Below are 15,759 nucleotides of genomic sequence, written 5' to 3' on the forward strand. Positions count from 1 at the left end.
GAAGAGCGAAAATTATCGCGGTCCTTATCCGCGCCCGGTGATGAATCCAATCTCGCCGATACATCCTTTAAGATCCATTGCTGTGAGACCCTCTCCTGATAAGGTTGCCCTCTTCTGAGAGGCCAATAATGGTGGTCACTGATCCTCCTGATGAGTGCAAAGCAAATGCTTTGAACCACTCGCCGACCTTCCTCACAACGAGGCCCCACATTCACCACTACTACCCAAGCTCTTTATTGCTTCAAGGAAGTAAAACGTCACGTCTCTGTCTAGCATCAATCTCTCCGACAATGCTAGGACCCAGGATTGGCCCGTCTATGTCTATTCACAATCGGCCAGACTAAGCAAGGCCCAATCAGCCCTGTTGTTAAACGCCCTTGTTCATGAAATTGTCGCTCGCTGTCGGTTTATTCATGTGGAAACGCACACTTTGGATCATCCGAAGAAGAATGGCAAGGATCCATCAACTTCTGCTACTCGATGTCAATCTGCAACATGACCATGCGCCCGCCGAGTAAGCGATGAATCAACTGTCCGCCTCTATCCTGGCCAGGGAGTGTGTGACTCTGCGCACGACCGCCGCATCGTGGCTGGCGTCATTATAGCTGCGGAGCGATCGCTCTCAACTTCGGTTCAGGGCATTATTCTGTCACCTGTTGTCCGGTCGTCCACAGCTGAATTTAATCGGAGCTCAGCTTATGAGATTTGTGAAATGCGGGTACCAATCTCATTGACACTACTCTTTCCGGGACTTTGTCCTGATGCGTGTTCACCAGAATGGTCTCGATGACGGTCCTTGGTGGAAAAGATTCACAAAACGATGGCCCGTCGCTTTCTCCAGATCACGAACGTTCTGTCGGTGGACCTTGACTGATAAGTGGGTTAGGACGAATCTACTGCTACCTGTTCCTCAAGCTTAGACGTCTGGAAAGGGTCGTGGTGCGTGCGAATTACGCTTCCTCTCAGATTGCTCTCCAATTCGAGCCGATACAAACCCTCCTAGTGCCGCGAAGGCTCAGCAAGAACTTATCCGAGTCACCGAGTCATGAGTCATAGCTGCCTCTTGCTCGACACTCTACGATCCCGGCTAGCGGCAATCTATCAATCTTCCACAGCTTTCCCGGTGCTCTACTCTAAGGGAGTACTGTGCTAAAGAATTGGTTGCCCTCTACCGCTAAGTATCAAGATGCGTTGGCCCTGTCTCGTAGCAATTCCTCGATCGTGCTTCCTAACCCTGTTCGGCATATCCAATTACTGAGTTTCCCTTCGTTGGCCGCCTCCAGGCATCCCCACCCGCCATTTGCTGCCTAACCTGTCAAGCCGACCTTCTGACCTTGGACACACTCTGAAGCATTGTTTCCCATTAAAGAGTTCATGGATTGTCCGCCGCACTGCCGGCCACGCAAGCCAGCAATATCCTACGTTTTCTCTCAGGTAGGCTCCATTGTCAGACAGCACTCCAAGCCCTCGCCTGTAACAGAGGAATCAATGTCGCTTTTTCATAAATTGGTCACTGTGCCCGCATTCTGCGCCCTGGTACCACTTGCACCCGAGAGAATAAATCTCCCCAATCCAGGAACCGCCCTAAGGCACTTTTCCGAGGACGTTTTCATTAGTGCTTGCGGCGCGTGGAGGGACGGGCGCCCGGAGCCCATACCGCCTACATAATTAATGGGGCCCGGATTTTTCAGACTGACACTCCAGCCTTGGACGACACTTTGAAGCAATGCATCATATAGCGTCAGTTTCTCCTCGCCGTTGGCTGGTTGCTTTCCCATCCAGCTTTCCGAAATCCTGGTTCATGGTATAGTCTATCAAACGAGTTCTACTACCCCGGAAGACGAACTAATGCAGTGGTTCCGATAGCCGGAACCGGCTACCTTCTTCCACTAACTACCTATGTTCCTACCCTCCTGTCACTCAAGTCTTTTTCAAAATAATTTGTGGGCTTGATAAATATTTTGAAGCGCGCCACTGGTGAAGGACACTATCTGCCTGAATTATTGCTGTGTGGTCTCGCAGGCGACTTCCTACAGTAGTGACTTGACCGGTTCCAATCCTGAGCAACACTTTGGTGCATTGCCCACGTAGAAGGGCCAATAAACTGGCGTCGCTCGGCCTCCTCTCCACGCTTTCGGCCTAGTCTAACTGCCTTCCACCCCATCGGCCAGACTATCGGATGTAGGCCACACCCTCCTACCATCTCGAATTAGGCCGTTCCCTTTGTGGCTTATCAAACCGACTTTTGACACTGCTCCCAGCTGCAGATTTCGCCGCGCGCAATCCGGCCACTGATCAGCAAATGACTCTCAGTCCTAGCCATTTCCATCGGTACCTCTTAGTTTCTCCACCAGCAAGGGCGCATTTCCTTCCCCCTTTTCTGTGTATGGTAGGGACTGTTCGCAGCCCCTACAACAGGCACAACAACAATTCGACCAAACGCTCTGCCACAAGTAATATTCGATGCCTTCCCGGTGTCGCCGGGGAAATATCCCTCCACCTTCCAGCCACGCTCCCGGATTTTCCCAGTGTTTGGATTGGGAATCGGCGCGGAGCAGATCCGCAGGGCTGATTTCACGGAAGGTGAGGGGGAATTGAGATCGATGTATCATTTGGGGCAATACCCGACGACGAGTAACGAGGAGTCAAGCCAGTGAGTGATACGAACACGTCGATGGGTCCGAAGTAACAGATACGAGTAACGCTGGTAAGATCCTCGGTGGGACGCTGGAAGGATGGATAGCATCTTGAACGAAGCGCCTGGATGCTGTTAGTCACAGGATATCCAATAAAAAAGCAAGTCGGAGATTGAGTCTAGAAGCTGGGACCCTACCTAATCGAGTCCGCTAGGGCTGCCCTGCAGAGAAAAGGCCGAACCTTGCCGAGCCGATCAGCACTAAGGGCAACCGAAACCGACTTAGCCGAATATGTGTCTCAATCTATCTCGCAGGGAGGTCATAAGCGTCAACATGAGGCAGAACGTGTCACGGGCGGCAAATCCAAATCCTGGTTTTTCTGGGCAAGAAGCCGCGCCGTCGTTGCTGGTGCTATCCTTAGTGATCCCGGGTGTCTGGCCTGGTGACAGGTCCGAAGGGTGTATGGCGAATTGTTAGGGCATGGTCTTCCGGCACAAACGCCCAGAAATAGAGATTTTTGATTCTTGTCCAACTTTCCCACCATCTTGGACCCATCCCTAGCTAGGGCTCTCGTTTACTGGCTGATCTTAGGGCCTCTAACTGTAGACACACTGTCTCTGCACAAGTGCCCGTCGCAAAGGGAGGGCTTAGCTGGCGCAGACACCAATCCTTAACCAAATTCTATCCGGGTCAGTGATGTGAGGAAACGATAGGATTGCGTTTTTCTAATGCCAGAGTTGGTGACCAAGCCTAAATCTGATCTTTGGGCTTTGGTCTTATGTGCGTACCTCAAGTGCAAGATGGCACCCCCACCGTGCTTTTCAAGATTGAGCTAATTCCACAGACCTTGTTCCTGCCGTCGCCCACCTACGCGAGTCCATCCAGAGATAAGAGATGGCCCGAGAGTATTCCGAACAGACTATTTAGTGGCGTACTCAATTCAAACTCTTCCCATTCTTTTCGGCCTCTACTATCCGACCATGAAATGCAGAAGCGACCCTTGCTCAACAGCGGGCGTTGTGTTAAATCGGTCCCACGACCGAAAGCAACCTTAGCCGAACAACTACCAACGTTTCAGCAATGAGGACATGCTTGATAGGCATCGGCCCGGCTCCATGAAGTTTTTTTCCTCCTATGGTTTTAATGATGCATCCACGCCCTGATACTCTCTTGCTGCGTCGCCGATAACCCTGAGCCACCTGACACTCTGTGCAGCGTGTGCAGCATCTCAGCCCTGGGACATTATTGCTCAGCCTTTACAGAACACCCAGGCAGCCAAGTGCCTTCACCGTATGTAATTATGATTCGAGGCCGCTTGAGGGAAAGATTCTATAACGTCCAGCCGTTTATCCGGCTCCCAATATGGATTTGGAAAAAAGGGTTTTCGACGGCTTCAGCATCTTAAGCTGTTGTGATCCGCGACTCAGCCTAACCCTGGTGTGTTCCCGCTTCAATGCGTGAATCCAATTGTCTCATGCACTGAAATTACCGTCATTCCCGAGCAGCTTCGATTTCCGAGACTATCGCTGTCTTCTCCTGGCTTTCTTCAATTGCATGAATATGGTTCATTTGCAGTTATGTCCACAGCATACTCAACTCTACCCTTTGTCACCCAAATAACACCCACTACCCGAGATCAGATGTCCGTTTCTAGTGTCTTGTTACTGTAAGCAACAACGAAGTGTTTGCTTCTTGCCCTTCAGATTCGCCCACCTGCTCTTGGGGTTCCAGCGCGTCAATTGCTATTTTCGAACTTACTCCCGCTGCTATCTCCGAAGGCCCATTAATTTGGACTGACACGGTCACAACCCTTTGTCCCTTGATGTAGGCGTGGACGACTGTTTTTCCTACGCAAATCCAATACGTGGTCCCAGAGTCCCCTCGATGACCCGTTACAAGTCACTTGGCCACTTGAATTGGGCATAAACTCTCCCTATCTTTTACGTGTCAGGACAATTATTCTGAGTTGCGCCAATTTAGACGAACATCCGGGTGGCCAATACACCCTTGTCTCCACTACGTTCAGGGTTGGACCTTCAAATGCCCATGAGTAAATACTCTAGCCCCACCCTCGGCGCGCCGACCTTGATCACGATGCTTTCAGATAACAATCGTTCCTCCTCAGCCCCTTGGTCCTTCAGCGTCAGGCGCCCAGATCCGCAACATGTTATGCAACTCGTTTCAAGAAGTTTATTGTATATACTAAGTGAGGAATCAAATTTTTAATCCACGCTTGACCGCGAGTTTTGTGCTCTTCATTCGGCTCAAAATCAGATAATATCGAGCAGAAGAGATCGCAGATCGCGGAAGCGATTTCGACGTCATTTTTCAACTATCGGTTATGCTTTTTTGTCACTCGTCCGAGTAGTCGCCCCTCTTGGGCTTAGGCAATCTGGCAATGCATAAAAGCCAACGCGTATCTCACCCTTAAAATCACTTTGGCATCTCACCTCCCATTCTTGGGACATTTATGTTACCGCAAATCTTATTACTGGGTGATCCGACTTGTTAGGCATATGAGGAGAACTGCTCAAAACGGGATACCGGCGATGCCTTGTGTCAAGAGCCATTTTCCCAATCTCTACATTCGGCATCGTGCCGACCTGTCTTCATATAAGATATGAGGAACGTATCCCAAAGCCCAACCTGCGTTCTTCGTTACCCCGGGAGTTGTCGCCATGGGACAATGCGTCACGATCGCCGCCACCGAGCCGTACGCCCCCTTTGCAACTCGAGAAACCCAAAGCGCCTTCGTTAAATCCGATCAAATCATCCGCTGCTTTCAGTATGTAGCTGATTATCTCTCCGTAAGGGGGCAGAAGCTACCCTCGTTGCTGTTGGCGGTGTGGTGGATGTACTTTATCTTCGAATTGCGGATCAAACCGACGACATTGAGTTTCTTGGTCCTGCCATCTCTCATCGCACGTATCTCGAAGTCGCCATGCACGGAGCCATAGCCCATTTGGGTCTCCCTTCTCGGAAAATCGAACAAACGAACAAATTACCCGTGGGGGAAAATTGGCAGTCATTGATGGAGGTGTTGGGACGTGGGCCACGAGAGACCATCTTCAGACAGCCCGGGCTGCAAGTCGTAGCCGCACCATGGAACTACGGGTTTTGTGTGAAAATGGACATGTTACGACGTGGAGCAACGGGGGCAATCACTCCCACCCCTCGACACGTTTCAGACGCCGCAGTTTACTTGGACAGTGTCATCAAACACCAGCCCCCGGACCGCCTCCCATTTACCGAGCGTGAGCTGTACCGTATTCTGACGGATTATTCCGTTCAAGTATCCGAGTTGTCTGTTGGGCATGTGCTCAACACTTATCGGACACTGTATAAACGGGAACCACTCGCTCCACGCAGGTGATAATGAACGAATAAAGTCAGTGAGCGCCATAACTACTCGCTCTCCAAAGCCCGCTAACATTCTCCCCTGTTGGTGCTGCGTGATCAAGTTTACGTACTACTTAGGAGTATGATGACCCCCAAACCCCATTTCTTGTAACACCACCTATATCCCACAGTTCAAACAGTATTGGAAGGGGGAAAATTGTAATTGTGAAAGTTAACTATATACTGTACTTTTAAAGAGAAGCAAGTCTGTAACCCAATGTAGCCCTTTTCCGTCAAGCTGTATCCGACGAAGTCGCCGATGGAGAGGTAGGGTAGCCCGTACCTCCTCCGCTGAAGGGTTGCGGAACACACCAAATATCCCATTGAATCGATCATCCCAAGTGACCCCCATGCCGTGACGCAGCCATTGATAGGCTTTCTCATCCTCTCTCCACCGCAACTCCTTTTTGAGCCGCTCCGCCCGAAGTTCCACCTCAGTCGGTGGTGGATATGCCTTCTCGTCTTTTGTCGGCTCCCTTTCTCCTCGTGCAAGTGAGCGGGTCACCTCGAGCTTGCGAAGCAATCTTGGTAGTATTTCTTGCGAGCGTCAGCGATAGTTGCCAGGGTGTCACGATATCCACGGCCATACATCTTCTCCTTATCCTGGTCGAAGTCAAGGTCACCCCCTAGACCAAACCCGTGACTGGGAAATGGTGTGGGCGCATCAGGAGCGTCGTTGGTCCGGTTTATTGATGTCGGAGGAATGAATGGGCGTATCTGGGCAAATACGAGGCGATACGCCGCTTCGCACCCCGCCTCCACCCGCCTGTGCTCATTAAAAAAGTCATATATCATCATGGGAATGTTTCAAAACCAATACGGTTAGGAAACTCCACAAAGAGGAATGGTGGTTGGAGCGGGATGGAGACGGGTGCATGATTTAAAGCATCAGCAACGGAGGTTTCTTGGGATGCTGAAGGTGCCCGAGGAGTGAATGGCCCGCGTAAACTACCCATGGACAAGAGAGGGGAGGGTTGAATTGGGGGGTTAGACAGGTTGGCTGCGCGAAAGGTCTGGGGGATCCGATTCACGAGTGTTTATAGCTCATCAGGCTCGTCAAAAGCACCGTCTTCGGCAAGAAGGGCAGCAAGGGCCTCTTCTTTGTCCACCTTAGCCAAAGACGACGTCCAACCCTCGCAGAGTCCATGCATGTACTCCTTAAGGTGTGCCTTCCAATGATGACCACACCCTCTTCCATTTCCCGGTTGCGCTCTGACTGAATGTCCAATTTGGTGCTGGAGGTATCCCATGGCCCCAGGGGAGCCGTGGCGCCGGCATCCGCCTCCCGTCTTTGGCGTACTCTTTCTCGGACTAGGTCAGATATCGCTCCATGATAATTCCCATTCCTCATCTCATAATCAACAGCTGCGGCATGCAAGATTGGCTGAAAAAATATTGACAATAAGCCCATCTCCTCCACAGCAGCATAAGCGCAACTGGCCTTAACGTATTTCCTAAAATGCTTCATGCTTCTATTGGCCATGTCATCTCCGGGCCATTTGCACGCATAAACCTGCACCTTTCGGGCATGGTCCTTGCTGCCCAAAGGATAATCAGCCAAATGCTTGACGCGAGAAATATAATCGGCTTTATGGCTTGCATTTCCGCTTATCGTCCCAGGCGAGATAGCCAAGTGTAGAAACAATTCCCCAGAAAATGAGCCATTTTCTTGAAGGAAGCTTTGGCTTGCGAAGCCAACTGATAGGCAGCCCAGTTTTCTCTAGTGCCAACTCCGCCCCAGACAAATTAACCCAGCCCTCTGCGAAGCATCAGAAGGTCCATTCAACTTGCTCATTGGCGAAGGCGTCCCAGCACACAAAACGCGGAGGTCATCACGTGTAGCCAGTATTGAATTGCAATCTCCAACCTGGCGCTTACTGGGATTCATTTCCGCCATTGAAAACACTGCTTTCGGTCGCCGCAAGTAACAGGCCTCAAGGCGTTCTTGTCGACGGATGAAAGATAGGGATGTCTACTAAGATGTTTGTCCCCGCCCACATCGGGATATTGCATAATGACTACTTATGGCACAACCAGATTGGCCGTTGGTTCACCCCTTGGATCTTTCAAGTCTTTATTCGAAAAGGTTAAGGCCATTGATGCGAAGCATGGGAAGTTTGAGCTCCTTTTGTGCGCTGGGGACTTTTTTGGGCCGCCGGGTGGTGAAGAAGAATTGCAGGAATTACTGGCTGGCGAAATTGAGGGTGAGCTTCGCTGATGCAGGCCTGCTACGACCATTGAATATCACTAGTGCCCTTTCCCACATATGTAACTCAGGGGATTCATCCAATACCCCTCCTGTGCTGGAGAAAACGGCCGAAACTGGTGGCGAAATATGTCACAATGTGTATCTGCTTGGTGAGGCCGGTCTCCACTAAACGGCGGCTTACATTCATGAAAATGGCAGGGAAAACCACAATAATTACTACCTCACAAAAGCTGACGATCGCTAGCCTTGGTGGCCAGTTTGATGCAAAAACATATGGGGAGGGGTCTGACCTTGGCCCGGAATCTTCTACATTCAATGCTGCAAATGTTGCTTCGTTCCTCAAATCACCATCACTACCATCCCTTGGTGATTCTGCCAATCAGATGACTCTTGCGTCACTCAGGTCATCAGTCTCCAACGTCCAAATCGATGTTCTGTTGACACACGGGTGGCCGGCTAAAATCATTAAACAATCTAAATCTGTCCCTCCATCAATCGACAGTGCTAGTTTGGTTCCCCCCTGGATGATGTAGTATCCGCCTCTCGTCCGCGGTATCACTTTGTCGCCGGAGGGGAAGTCCAGCTGTCTTCTGGGAACGTGAACCCTTCATCTGGAGTGGCGGTCATGCCATAACCCGTTTCATTAGTTTGGGGGCGTTTGGTGGGCCTACTGACACTTCTGGAATTAAAAAACCTAGGGTCGGTCATTAATTTAATTCGCTTCTTAACAGTTACTAACATCCCCCCAGTGGTTTTATGCGTTCTCCATCGCTCCCATTACACCCTTGTCTCCAAAGCCATCGATCCCTGCCAATTGCACTGAAAATCCATTCCAGTTGGATTCGAGGACTGGTGCTAAAAGATCCACTGATGATGATGATGATGGCGGCAATTTCATTTTTGGCGATGTTCGGGTGAAACGCCCCCGACGAGGTGAGTGCTCTACTGTTCTTCCGTATGAGAATGGCCTTGCCTCAACAGTCCCAAAAGATCAGCAGGGTTCGGTCCACCAAAACAATTCTGAAGCCAAAAAATCAACAAAACGACCACCAGAAGGCTATATTTGTCGCATATGTCAATCCGCGGACGTCAGTTTTTTCGATCCGCTCGCTGCTCATTACTTACCATCTGGTGTCTACAGCATTATATTAAAGACTGTCCTGAAAAGTACGCAACAGGAGATACTGGAGGCAGGAAGCCGCCGCCAGGCTATATATGCCGAGCTTGCGGAAGCGAGGCACATTTAATACGCGACTGTCCTTCTATGAAGGAACGACCACGACGTGATCCCGTGAGAGAAATACAGCGTAAGTCTGTGATGCCGATGTTCGATCTAGTGTCACTCAAGTGTCCCTCTTCACAGCCGCCGAATGTTGGTTTTGTTTATCCAATCCAGGATTGTCGTGAGTAAGGACCGAAAAAGCAGGTCCTGGTGTTGATTGGTTGTTACAGGAAGCATCTTATCGTCTCCATTGGAACAGAAGTGTACGTTACATTGGCAAAAGGTCCACTTCTGCCAACAGACCCAGACACCCTTTCTCCGACTCACGTGCCTGGTGGCGGCCACATCCTCATTATTCCAATCTCCCACTATCCAACTTTGAGCACAATACCGACCGACCTTGCGCCCCCAGTTCTTTCTGAGGTTGACACGTACAGGGCAGCTCTGCGCACGATGTATGCTAAATATGGCGCTGTCCCGGTTTTCTTCGAGATGTCAAGACTGTCGGGAAAGGGTGGACACGCACACATCCAGGTTGTACCGGTACCCGAGTCGAAGAAGGATGGGGTGGAAGGGGCGTTCAGCGCTTATGGGGGCGGACAGGTTGTGTGGGAAGACGATCCTGTCAAGGCATTGGGCGAAGCTGCTGGTGGGTGGGCTATTTTAGAGTCGATCTACCAGATGGGAGGAAGATGGTGCATATCTTGAGGCCTGGAGTGATGTTTAATCTCCAATTCGGGAGGCGAGTAAAGTCCACACTCTATCACCGACATTGCCATTGATGACACTGTTTCCCACCTACACAGGGAAGCGCTTGCACATTATCTTGCGTTGAAGGATCGTGCTGACTGGAAGGCTTGTTCTCAATCGGAAGATAAGGAGACGCGAGACGCGGAAGCATTCAAGGACGCTTTTGTTGGGTTCGATCCTGCATCATTGTAGCATGCCAAAACTGTAAAAAGGATTTTGGTCCTCAATAATGGACATCTGACTATCACGAGTTTTGTTGTTGGCACCATATTACTTTATTTCAGCCATGCAACCCGAATTCGATGAGCCTTACGGCTTGATACGGTACACTCGGCTCCAATCAATGGCAACCTCTACGACGCATTCAAGCCAACCATCCGAATAAAGGTAAGAGGGCACACACGTTATCCAATGAATGGAGAACAATCTGGCACTGTTGAACCTCGATAGGTTGCTCGAAATTCAGTACAGGTGGGGTGCATGGGCGTATTGCCAACGTTGAACGCGGCAGTTCGTAATGCATTGGATAAAATGTCCTGCAGATCACGAAGAGCACCGGGGGCTGGCTTTTCTAGCCAGAAATCACCAGGGACGTGGCTGGTGATTATATGCGGCTGGTTCTTCTGGGATGAGTCCACCTTGCTGTCGTCCAGAAGCTGCCCCTGGCTTTAGCTCTGGGGGGCTCTCCCGGGCGCGTGAGTGGACAGCGGGGATAGCGCTGACACGTGGCAGTCGCTCGCGTGGTCCTTTCTCATCTTTCTACGCTACCTCTTTGATTACCATATGCCACTCTCTACGCTACGTTGAAGTATGCGTTTCGATCATGTCTTCCTTTCTTTCTCAACGTACTCAACTCCGGCATCATATCGTTAGTGGGTGTTTAGACGCGCGCATCTGAATGGGCGCTTAGCGCCTCCGGCCCCTACGCACCATCGCTACCGTCGCTCACAGGGAGGCAATTTTCAACAGCAAGGTCTAGTGGGCTGCCCGATTAATTATCCGGGATTCTGATCCTCAAACTTAGGTCATTGCGACTCGAGGGATGAAGCGGTCTTGTGGATACCGGCGACTGCATGGTAAACGGTGAATAGATGGGATACTGGCAGACGGTTGAAGAGCTGGTAAGATGGGAGGTACATAGCACGGCCCTGTACTGATTGTGTACAGTGAAACCCAGTTGAAAATGACACGCACACGCACACGCATATGAGGCTGGTTGGAAAGCTGGACCTTCCTGATTCATTAATCATGTCTGGCCCTGTGATGACTCTACGTTGGTCAAGAGAAAAGAACTGCCATTCCGAGAGGAGTCGCAATAGCTGATCCCCCAAGTAAAAACACGGAGTATCATCACTTGTAAGGCCCACTAGCCCTTCCATGTTCCCCAAGCATACAAGTTTCCAGCAGAATCATCCGTGAGGCCATGAATATAGAATCCTGGCACGGTTAACAGCAGCTTCCGCAGAAATGTATCATTATGATCCAGCTAATGAAGTCCAGCTCCCAACCCTCATTCATATTCCCCAGATAATTTGCAAGTTGGCCAACTATCACCCAAGGCGGACGAATTGCCACGTATTATTCAGCGAAATGAAGAAATTGAGGGCAAGTTATCTGACTCCCGACTTTGAGGGTCCTGGGAGTGTTGAACGAATCGCAGCGTCGGTGGTTCATCCAGGTTCAGGGCCCTTCTAGCGGGGGTGTGTGCTGTACATGTGGAGAGCGACGCGAAAGCTATTATGGCGGCACCAACAGAGATTACTTTGGGTGAGTCGGAGACGCTGAGCTTGTGTGTGTTGGGGGTTGGAGCGTAGACCTTAGGACGCACGGCGACGAATGATGGCGCAACTGGTTGAGGTGCAGCTCCAAGGCGAGCGGAAGGGGAGGTATCGAAACCGAAAAGAAAGGACCAAGTGGTCGTACACGTGCCACCCTGCGCATTGGTACCTGTCAAATGCAGTGTGGCACTCGGTTGAAAGTTGTTGACGTTCACAAGGCCATCACAGAGCCTGCGAAAGTTCCCAACGTCATTCGCGTTACCACGGGATTCCCGTCTCTCGCCAGGGAAAAGCGAGAACGATACTACAGCCACGTCAAATGTCAGGTGTTGTGAATGAGCATTCAAGCACAATCGCAACATCAACACAGTTCAAAAGTTTGTTATATGTTCTCAGCGCGATGCAGCGCTCCGAAAGAACTGTGGCCCATAAGTATGGACGAGTGATTGGCTTCCAACCGCCCAATCAATACCGCAAGTCGCACCAAAACAAGGGAGAGTTCACACCCGCATGCGATGCGCCCCAGTTTCGTGCCCTGGCATCAACATCACCAGCAGTGATACCGGTAGAATAGTCTATGTCACAGATTAGGTGGGAGAGATCTTCCCTTCCTTCGTCCATCAAGTGTTCCGGAAAATAATGTAGCTCAAAAGCGTTATTGAGCTGTATACCACTCATTTCTATATCGTCAAGCAAGGCCAGGCTGTAAATTTTCGGTGATACCAGCATCACGAACAAGGATCAGTGAGAGTTTGAGAGGAGCGTGTGGGTCCACTTGACGGTCACATTCATATCGAGCTGCTCTGCATGCTTGATACTGTATTACAGAATGTGAAAAGTGCGGGGTTGTTGCCGCGCGACGGGGATGCAAGCAAAACGGGGGGTCAACAGTCACGTCCCCTTATCAGAATCCAGAACTCCCTGTATTGCTTCCGCTGCGAATGTCCGGGCCAAAAGTATCGGCGGACAAGGGGGCGCTCATCATCGTCATGGTACATGATGTCTTCTGGTGATAACGATTCCGATTCAACACTTAATTCCCGTCTCACAAGGGTGTCAGTGGATGTGGAAAATCTACCACAGGCAAAGCCCTTGCGGGTGCCATTCAAAATACGCAATTCCAAGATGGGGATGATCTTCACCCAAAATCAAACATTGACAAAATGTCGCAGGGTCAACAATTAACAGACGAAGATCGACACCCATGGCTCTCTCTCATCCGCTCAACTGCAGAACACCTAATTGCTTCGGGAACATCCAAAGTGATCGTGATCGCCTGCTCAGCGCTGAGAAAGCGATATCGTGATGTTCTCCGCACACCTTCATCTGAACAGCAGCGCTGCACAATCCCACCCCCTTAGAGATACCAGACAATCATCCATACCCCGCATCAGAACGCTCTAGTTCTCATCAAACAACCCATCACTCAGACCCAGCACCTCGGGTACATGTGGGGACTTACTTCATTCATCTTGATGGACCGCACGACGTCCTCTTGCAGAGAATGTCGGCGCGAAAGGGTCATTTCATGAACGAATCGATGCTGGGTGGCCAGCTCGCGACACTCGAATGGCCGGACCCCGCAACGGAAGAAAACATCATCACCGTGGACTTAACAAAGTCAACAGAAGAACAGGTGGGACAGTCCATTCAAGGGCTGAGAAACATGGGATTGGATCTCAAGACCCTGTAGGCATTGGTCGCATGTGAGAAGGACAGGTATCAAAGTGATAAGCATTGCATTCGTTGTAGATGACGGAGAAACTAGGCAACAACATAACAATGACGCAAAAAATGTCTCAACTGTACTCCCCATGCGAGCCCTGTTCCCGTTGAATTCCCGTACAACAAAGCAGATATAAGGAATTACATTCTTATTCCCAAGCTCGGTGATGACCACCTCTAGTTGACTCATTGACTAGAGGCAGATGTAAAGCGTCGAGGGGTTTGATCAAAGTGAAGAGAAGGAAACGAACTTCCGCGTTGATTTATATGGTTATTCCGGGTGTTGCCGAATACCCATCAACAATAACTTGTCAACATGCAGGTATTGTTCAGCAAAATAGTCTGTACTGATCATGGATATGGATGCTCTGAGAGCAGCTCGAAAGAGTTGCGCCACAGATGGGAATAATTCCGGCAGCATCCGTACTGTTTGAATTCAATCGAGTCCCTTGATACTTTGTGACCCATGTCGACGAACGGTAGACCGGGGCGGATGTTATAGCAAGCGTAAGCGCCACTCTCCGTTGTTCTGCCGCTCCGTGCCTCTGAATAATGGATGTTTCAGTTTCAAGATGGGCACACATTTCGAAGAAACGTATGGAAGAGGCATTTGCTTCAGGCGCCTTCAGTGAGCCGCCGAAGAGAGCTCCAAAGCTTGCATTGGACACAAAACAATCTGCAGAATCTATAGATATCATCGTACGCATCTTAATCCTCCCACTTTTTCATGTCCCAAGTGCCCGTTCTCTAACGATGACCCCGATCCTACAGGTCAACGAACTTGGATTAACGCGACATTTAGCTGAGCAGGCACTCGCAAAGCACAACGGGATCTCATCGCTACTCTTCGCAACCTCGTGCGACCCCCATCTGAGTGATATTGCATTAACTGTGATGGATGCGAAGTGACGCGCATTGTAACAACAGAACTGCAAGCATGCGCATAAGAAGATAGAGGAAGTGAAGGCTTGTTATCGTGTTTATTGAACTACGTTGAGCGTGTAATGGCGGGATCCCGTATTGGTCACTGGAAGGGGGGGGGGGTTGCTTATTGCTCTGGCCATGCTGCTTTCTTCCGATATTTTGATTGGTCACGGAGCCACTGGCGGTACTGCTTAATTGATCCAACATTCTCACCTAGGAGAGAGACCGATGAAGTCAGCAACCGAATGAAGCATCATCGCGGAGCCGACTCACCATAGTAGTCAGGGACAGGATTCTAGGTCAAAGGGGAAACGTTGGGTTCAAGACAGCCCCGGGCAATTGGCAAAACGAACTCACCGTAGCACTCTGAGATGATGGATCGACCCGATTGCGGACAATGTGTTGGTAAGAATTCAGCTCCTTGGAGTCAATCTGGGATAGCTTCTTACGGTGCGTGAGACGCCATAGCGTAGATCCGACTAGAGAGGACAAGTAAACAATGAAATTATTGTGCTCAGGACAAGGGATGATGGTTAACAACATCGAGTAAAGCGGAGACTGACTGAATGGTCCCACGAGGTACCCGGCACCTAGGAAATAAAAGTGAAGAGTAGATACCGCCCAGCCAATGTTATAAAACATCGTTGCGATAGAATTGGCATATGGACTCACCAGCACACGAGAAGGTGGCCAACGCATATATCCAAATTGGCTCGAGGCCCATAATTAGGGCAGTGGGATCAGGCTCAATAGAGCCAAAATACGATAAACCTCCACCAAAAGCTCCCAATGTCATCGGAACTGTCGCAGTCTGGAGCAGATATACCCATGAGGGTCGGGTCAAATGAATGAAAATAGTCAACAAATAAAGTAGGGCCTATGACATAGATAAGTCATACGCACTAATTCCCATATCCTTCTCCCTCTTCTAATTTTAAGGTACTCAGGCCATGAAAGCGTAGCCGGAGCCGCTTTGCCGGAGCAGACGAGCCTGGTTCTGACTCACTCGCAGAGGTACTGGCAAGTCTATTTAGTAATTGCGTATGCACCAGGGGCGCACGTTTCATGTCTCCCCGCAAGCCCAATCTTAAAAAAACCATTGAGGATGGTTTGCTG

General features: G+C 50.2%; 7 protein-coding genes across 7 annotated transcripts; 4 read left to right on the forward strand and 3 right to left on the reverse strand.

Annotated features, from left to right (window-relative positions):
* Positions 1–2,927: 2,927 nt before the first annotated feature.
* On the forward strand, positions 2,928–6,009 carry EI90DRAFT_3017007 (uncharacterized protein; the record flags this gene model as incomplete). The annotated part of the gene is made up of 9 exons (XM_039057064.1): positions 2,928–3,085; positions 3,243–3,325; positions 3,372–3,416; positions 3,852–3,926; positions 4,212–4,302; positions 4,465–4,686; positions 4,762–4,842; positions 5,255–5,421; positions 5,456–6,009. 9 exons carry the CDS (start codon positions 2,928–2,930, stop codon positions 6,007–6,009), a joined length of 1,476 nt encoding a protein of 491 aa, XP_038915304.1.
* Positions 6,010–6,167: 158 nt separating this feature from the next.
* On the reverse strand, positions 6,168–7,792 carry EI90DRAFT_3061522 (inner membrane protein import complex subunit Tim54-domain-containing protein; the record flags this gene model as incomplete). The annotated part of the gene is made up of 7 exons (XM_039060562.1): positions 6,168–6,218; positions 6,319–6,572; positions 6,608–6,806; positions 6,872–7,035; positions 7,191–7,419; positions 7,483–7,599; positions 7,679–7,792. Coding segments are annotated over 7 exons (1,128 nt in total), but the record flags the coding sequence as incomplete, so codon positions are not given.
* A 380-nt stretch (positions 7,793–8,172) lies between these two features.
* EI90DRAFT_3061523 (CwfJ C-terminus 1-domain-containing protein-like protein) lies at positions 8,173–10,532 on the forward strand. The gene is made up of 9 exons (XM_039060563.1): positions 8,173–8,751; positions 8,778–8,789; positions 8,828–8,943; positions 8,994–9,248; positions 9,386–9,551; positions 9,608–9,647; positions 9,697–10,115; positions 10,136–10,208; positions 10,273–10,532. Exons 1-9 carry the CDS (start codon positions 8,379–8,381, stop codon positions 10,406–10,408), a joined length of 1,590 nt encoding a protein of 529 aa, XP_038915306.1. The 5' UTR covers positions 8,173–8,378; the 3' UTR covers positions 10,409–10,532.
* Positions 10,533–11,570: 1,038 nt separating this feature from the next.
* On the reverse strand, positions 11,571–12,646 carry EI90DRAFT_1267218 (uncharacterized protein). Its single transcript, XM_039051613.1, has one exon. The coding sequence runs from the start codon at positions 12,354–12,356 to the stop codon at positions 11,799–11,801; it is 558 nt and encodes a 185-aa protein (XP_038915307.1). The 5' UTR covers positions 12,357–12,646; the 3' UTR covers positions 11,571–11,798.
* Positions 12,647–12,873: 227 nt separating this feature from the next.
* Positions 12,874–13,301, forward strand: EI90DRAFT_3061529 (uncharacterized protein; the record flags this gene model as incomplete). Its single annotated transcript, XM_039060564.1, has 2 exons — positions 12,874–12,986; positions 13,047–13,301. Coding segments are annotated over exons 1-2 (306 nt in total), but the record flags the coding sequence as incomplete, so codon positions are not given.
* Positions 13,302–14,006: 705 nt separating this feature from the next.
* Positions 14,007–14,576, forward strand: EI90DRAFT_3061531 (uncharacterized protein; the record flags this gene model as incomplete). Its single annotated transcript, XM_039060565.1, has 3 exons — positions 14,007–14,226; positions 14,317–14,418; positions 14,491–14,576. Coding segments are annotated over exons 2-3 (188 nt in total), but the record flags the coding sequence as incomplete, so codon positions are not given.
* A 6-nt stretch (positions 14,577–14,582) lies between these two features.
* Positions 14,583–15,759, reverse strand: EI90DRAFT_3061533 (mitochondrial import protein Pam17; the record flags this gene model as incomplete). Its single annotated transcript, XM_039060566.1, has 7 exons — positions 14,583–14,856; positions 14,917–14,938; positions 15,001–15,122; positions 15,207–15,233; positions 15,316–15,454; positions 15,547–15,614; positions 15,650–15,759. Coding segments are annotated over 7 exons (577 nt in total), but the record flags the coding sequence as incomplete, so codon positions are not given.

This window comes from Cantharellus anzutake, assembly GCF_015039405.1.
Source record: "Cantharellus anzutake strain C23 chromosome Unknown EI90scaffold_29, whole genome shotgun sequence".
Classification (NCBI taxonomy): Eukaryota; Fungi; Basidiomycota; class Agaricomycetes; order Cantharellales; family Hydnaceae; genus Cantharellus; species Cantharellus anzutake.

Bases quoted from the DNA above. Each gene is read 5' to 3' on its own strand.
- EI90DRAFT_3061523 (XM_039060563.1), top strand. From the start codon at position 8,379: ATGTGTATCTGCTTGGTGAGGCCGGTCTCCACTAAACGGCGGCTTACA. The intron at 9,552-9,607 runs GTAAGTCTGTGA...CCCTCTTCACAG, and splicing joins TCCCGTGAGAGAAATACAGC to CCGCCGAATGTTGGTTTTGT. The intron at 10,209-10,272 runs GCGAGTAAAGTC...CCACCTACACAG, and splicing joins TTTAATCTCCAATTCGGGAG to GGAAGCGCTTGCACATTATC.
- EI90DRAFT_1267218 (XM_039051613.1), bottom strand. From the start codon at position 12,356: ATGTTGCGATTGTGCTTGAATGCTCATTCACAACACCTGACATTTGAC.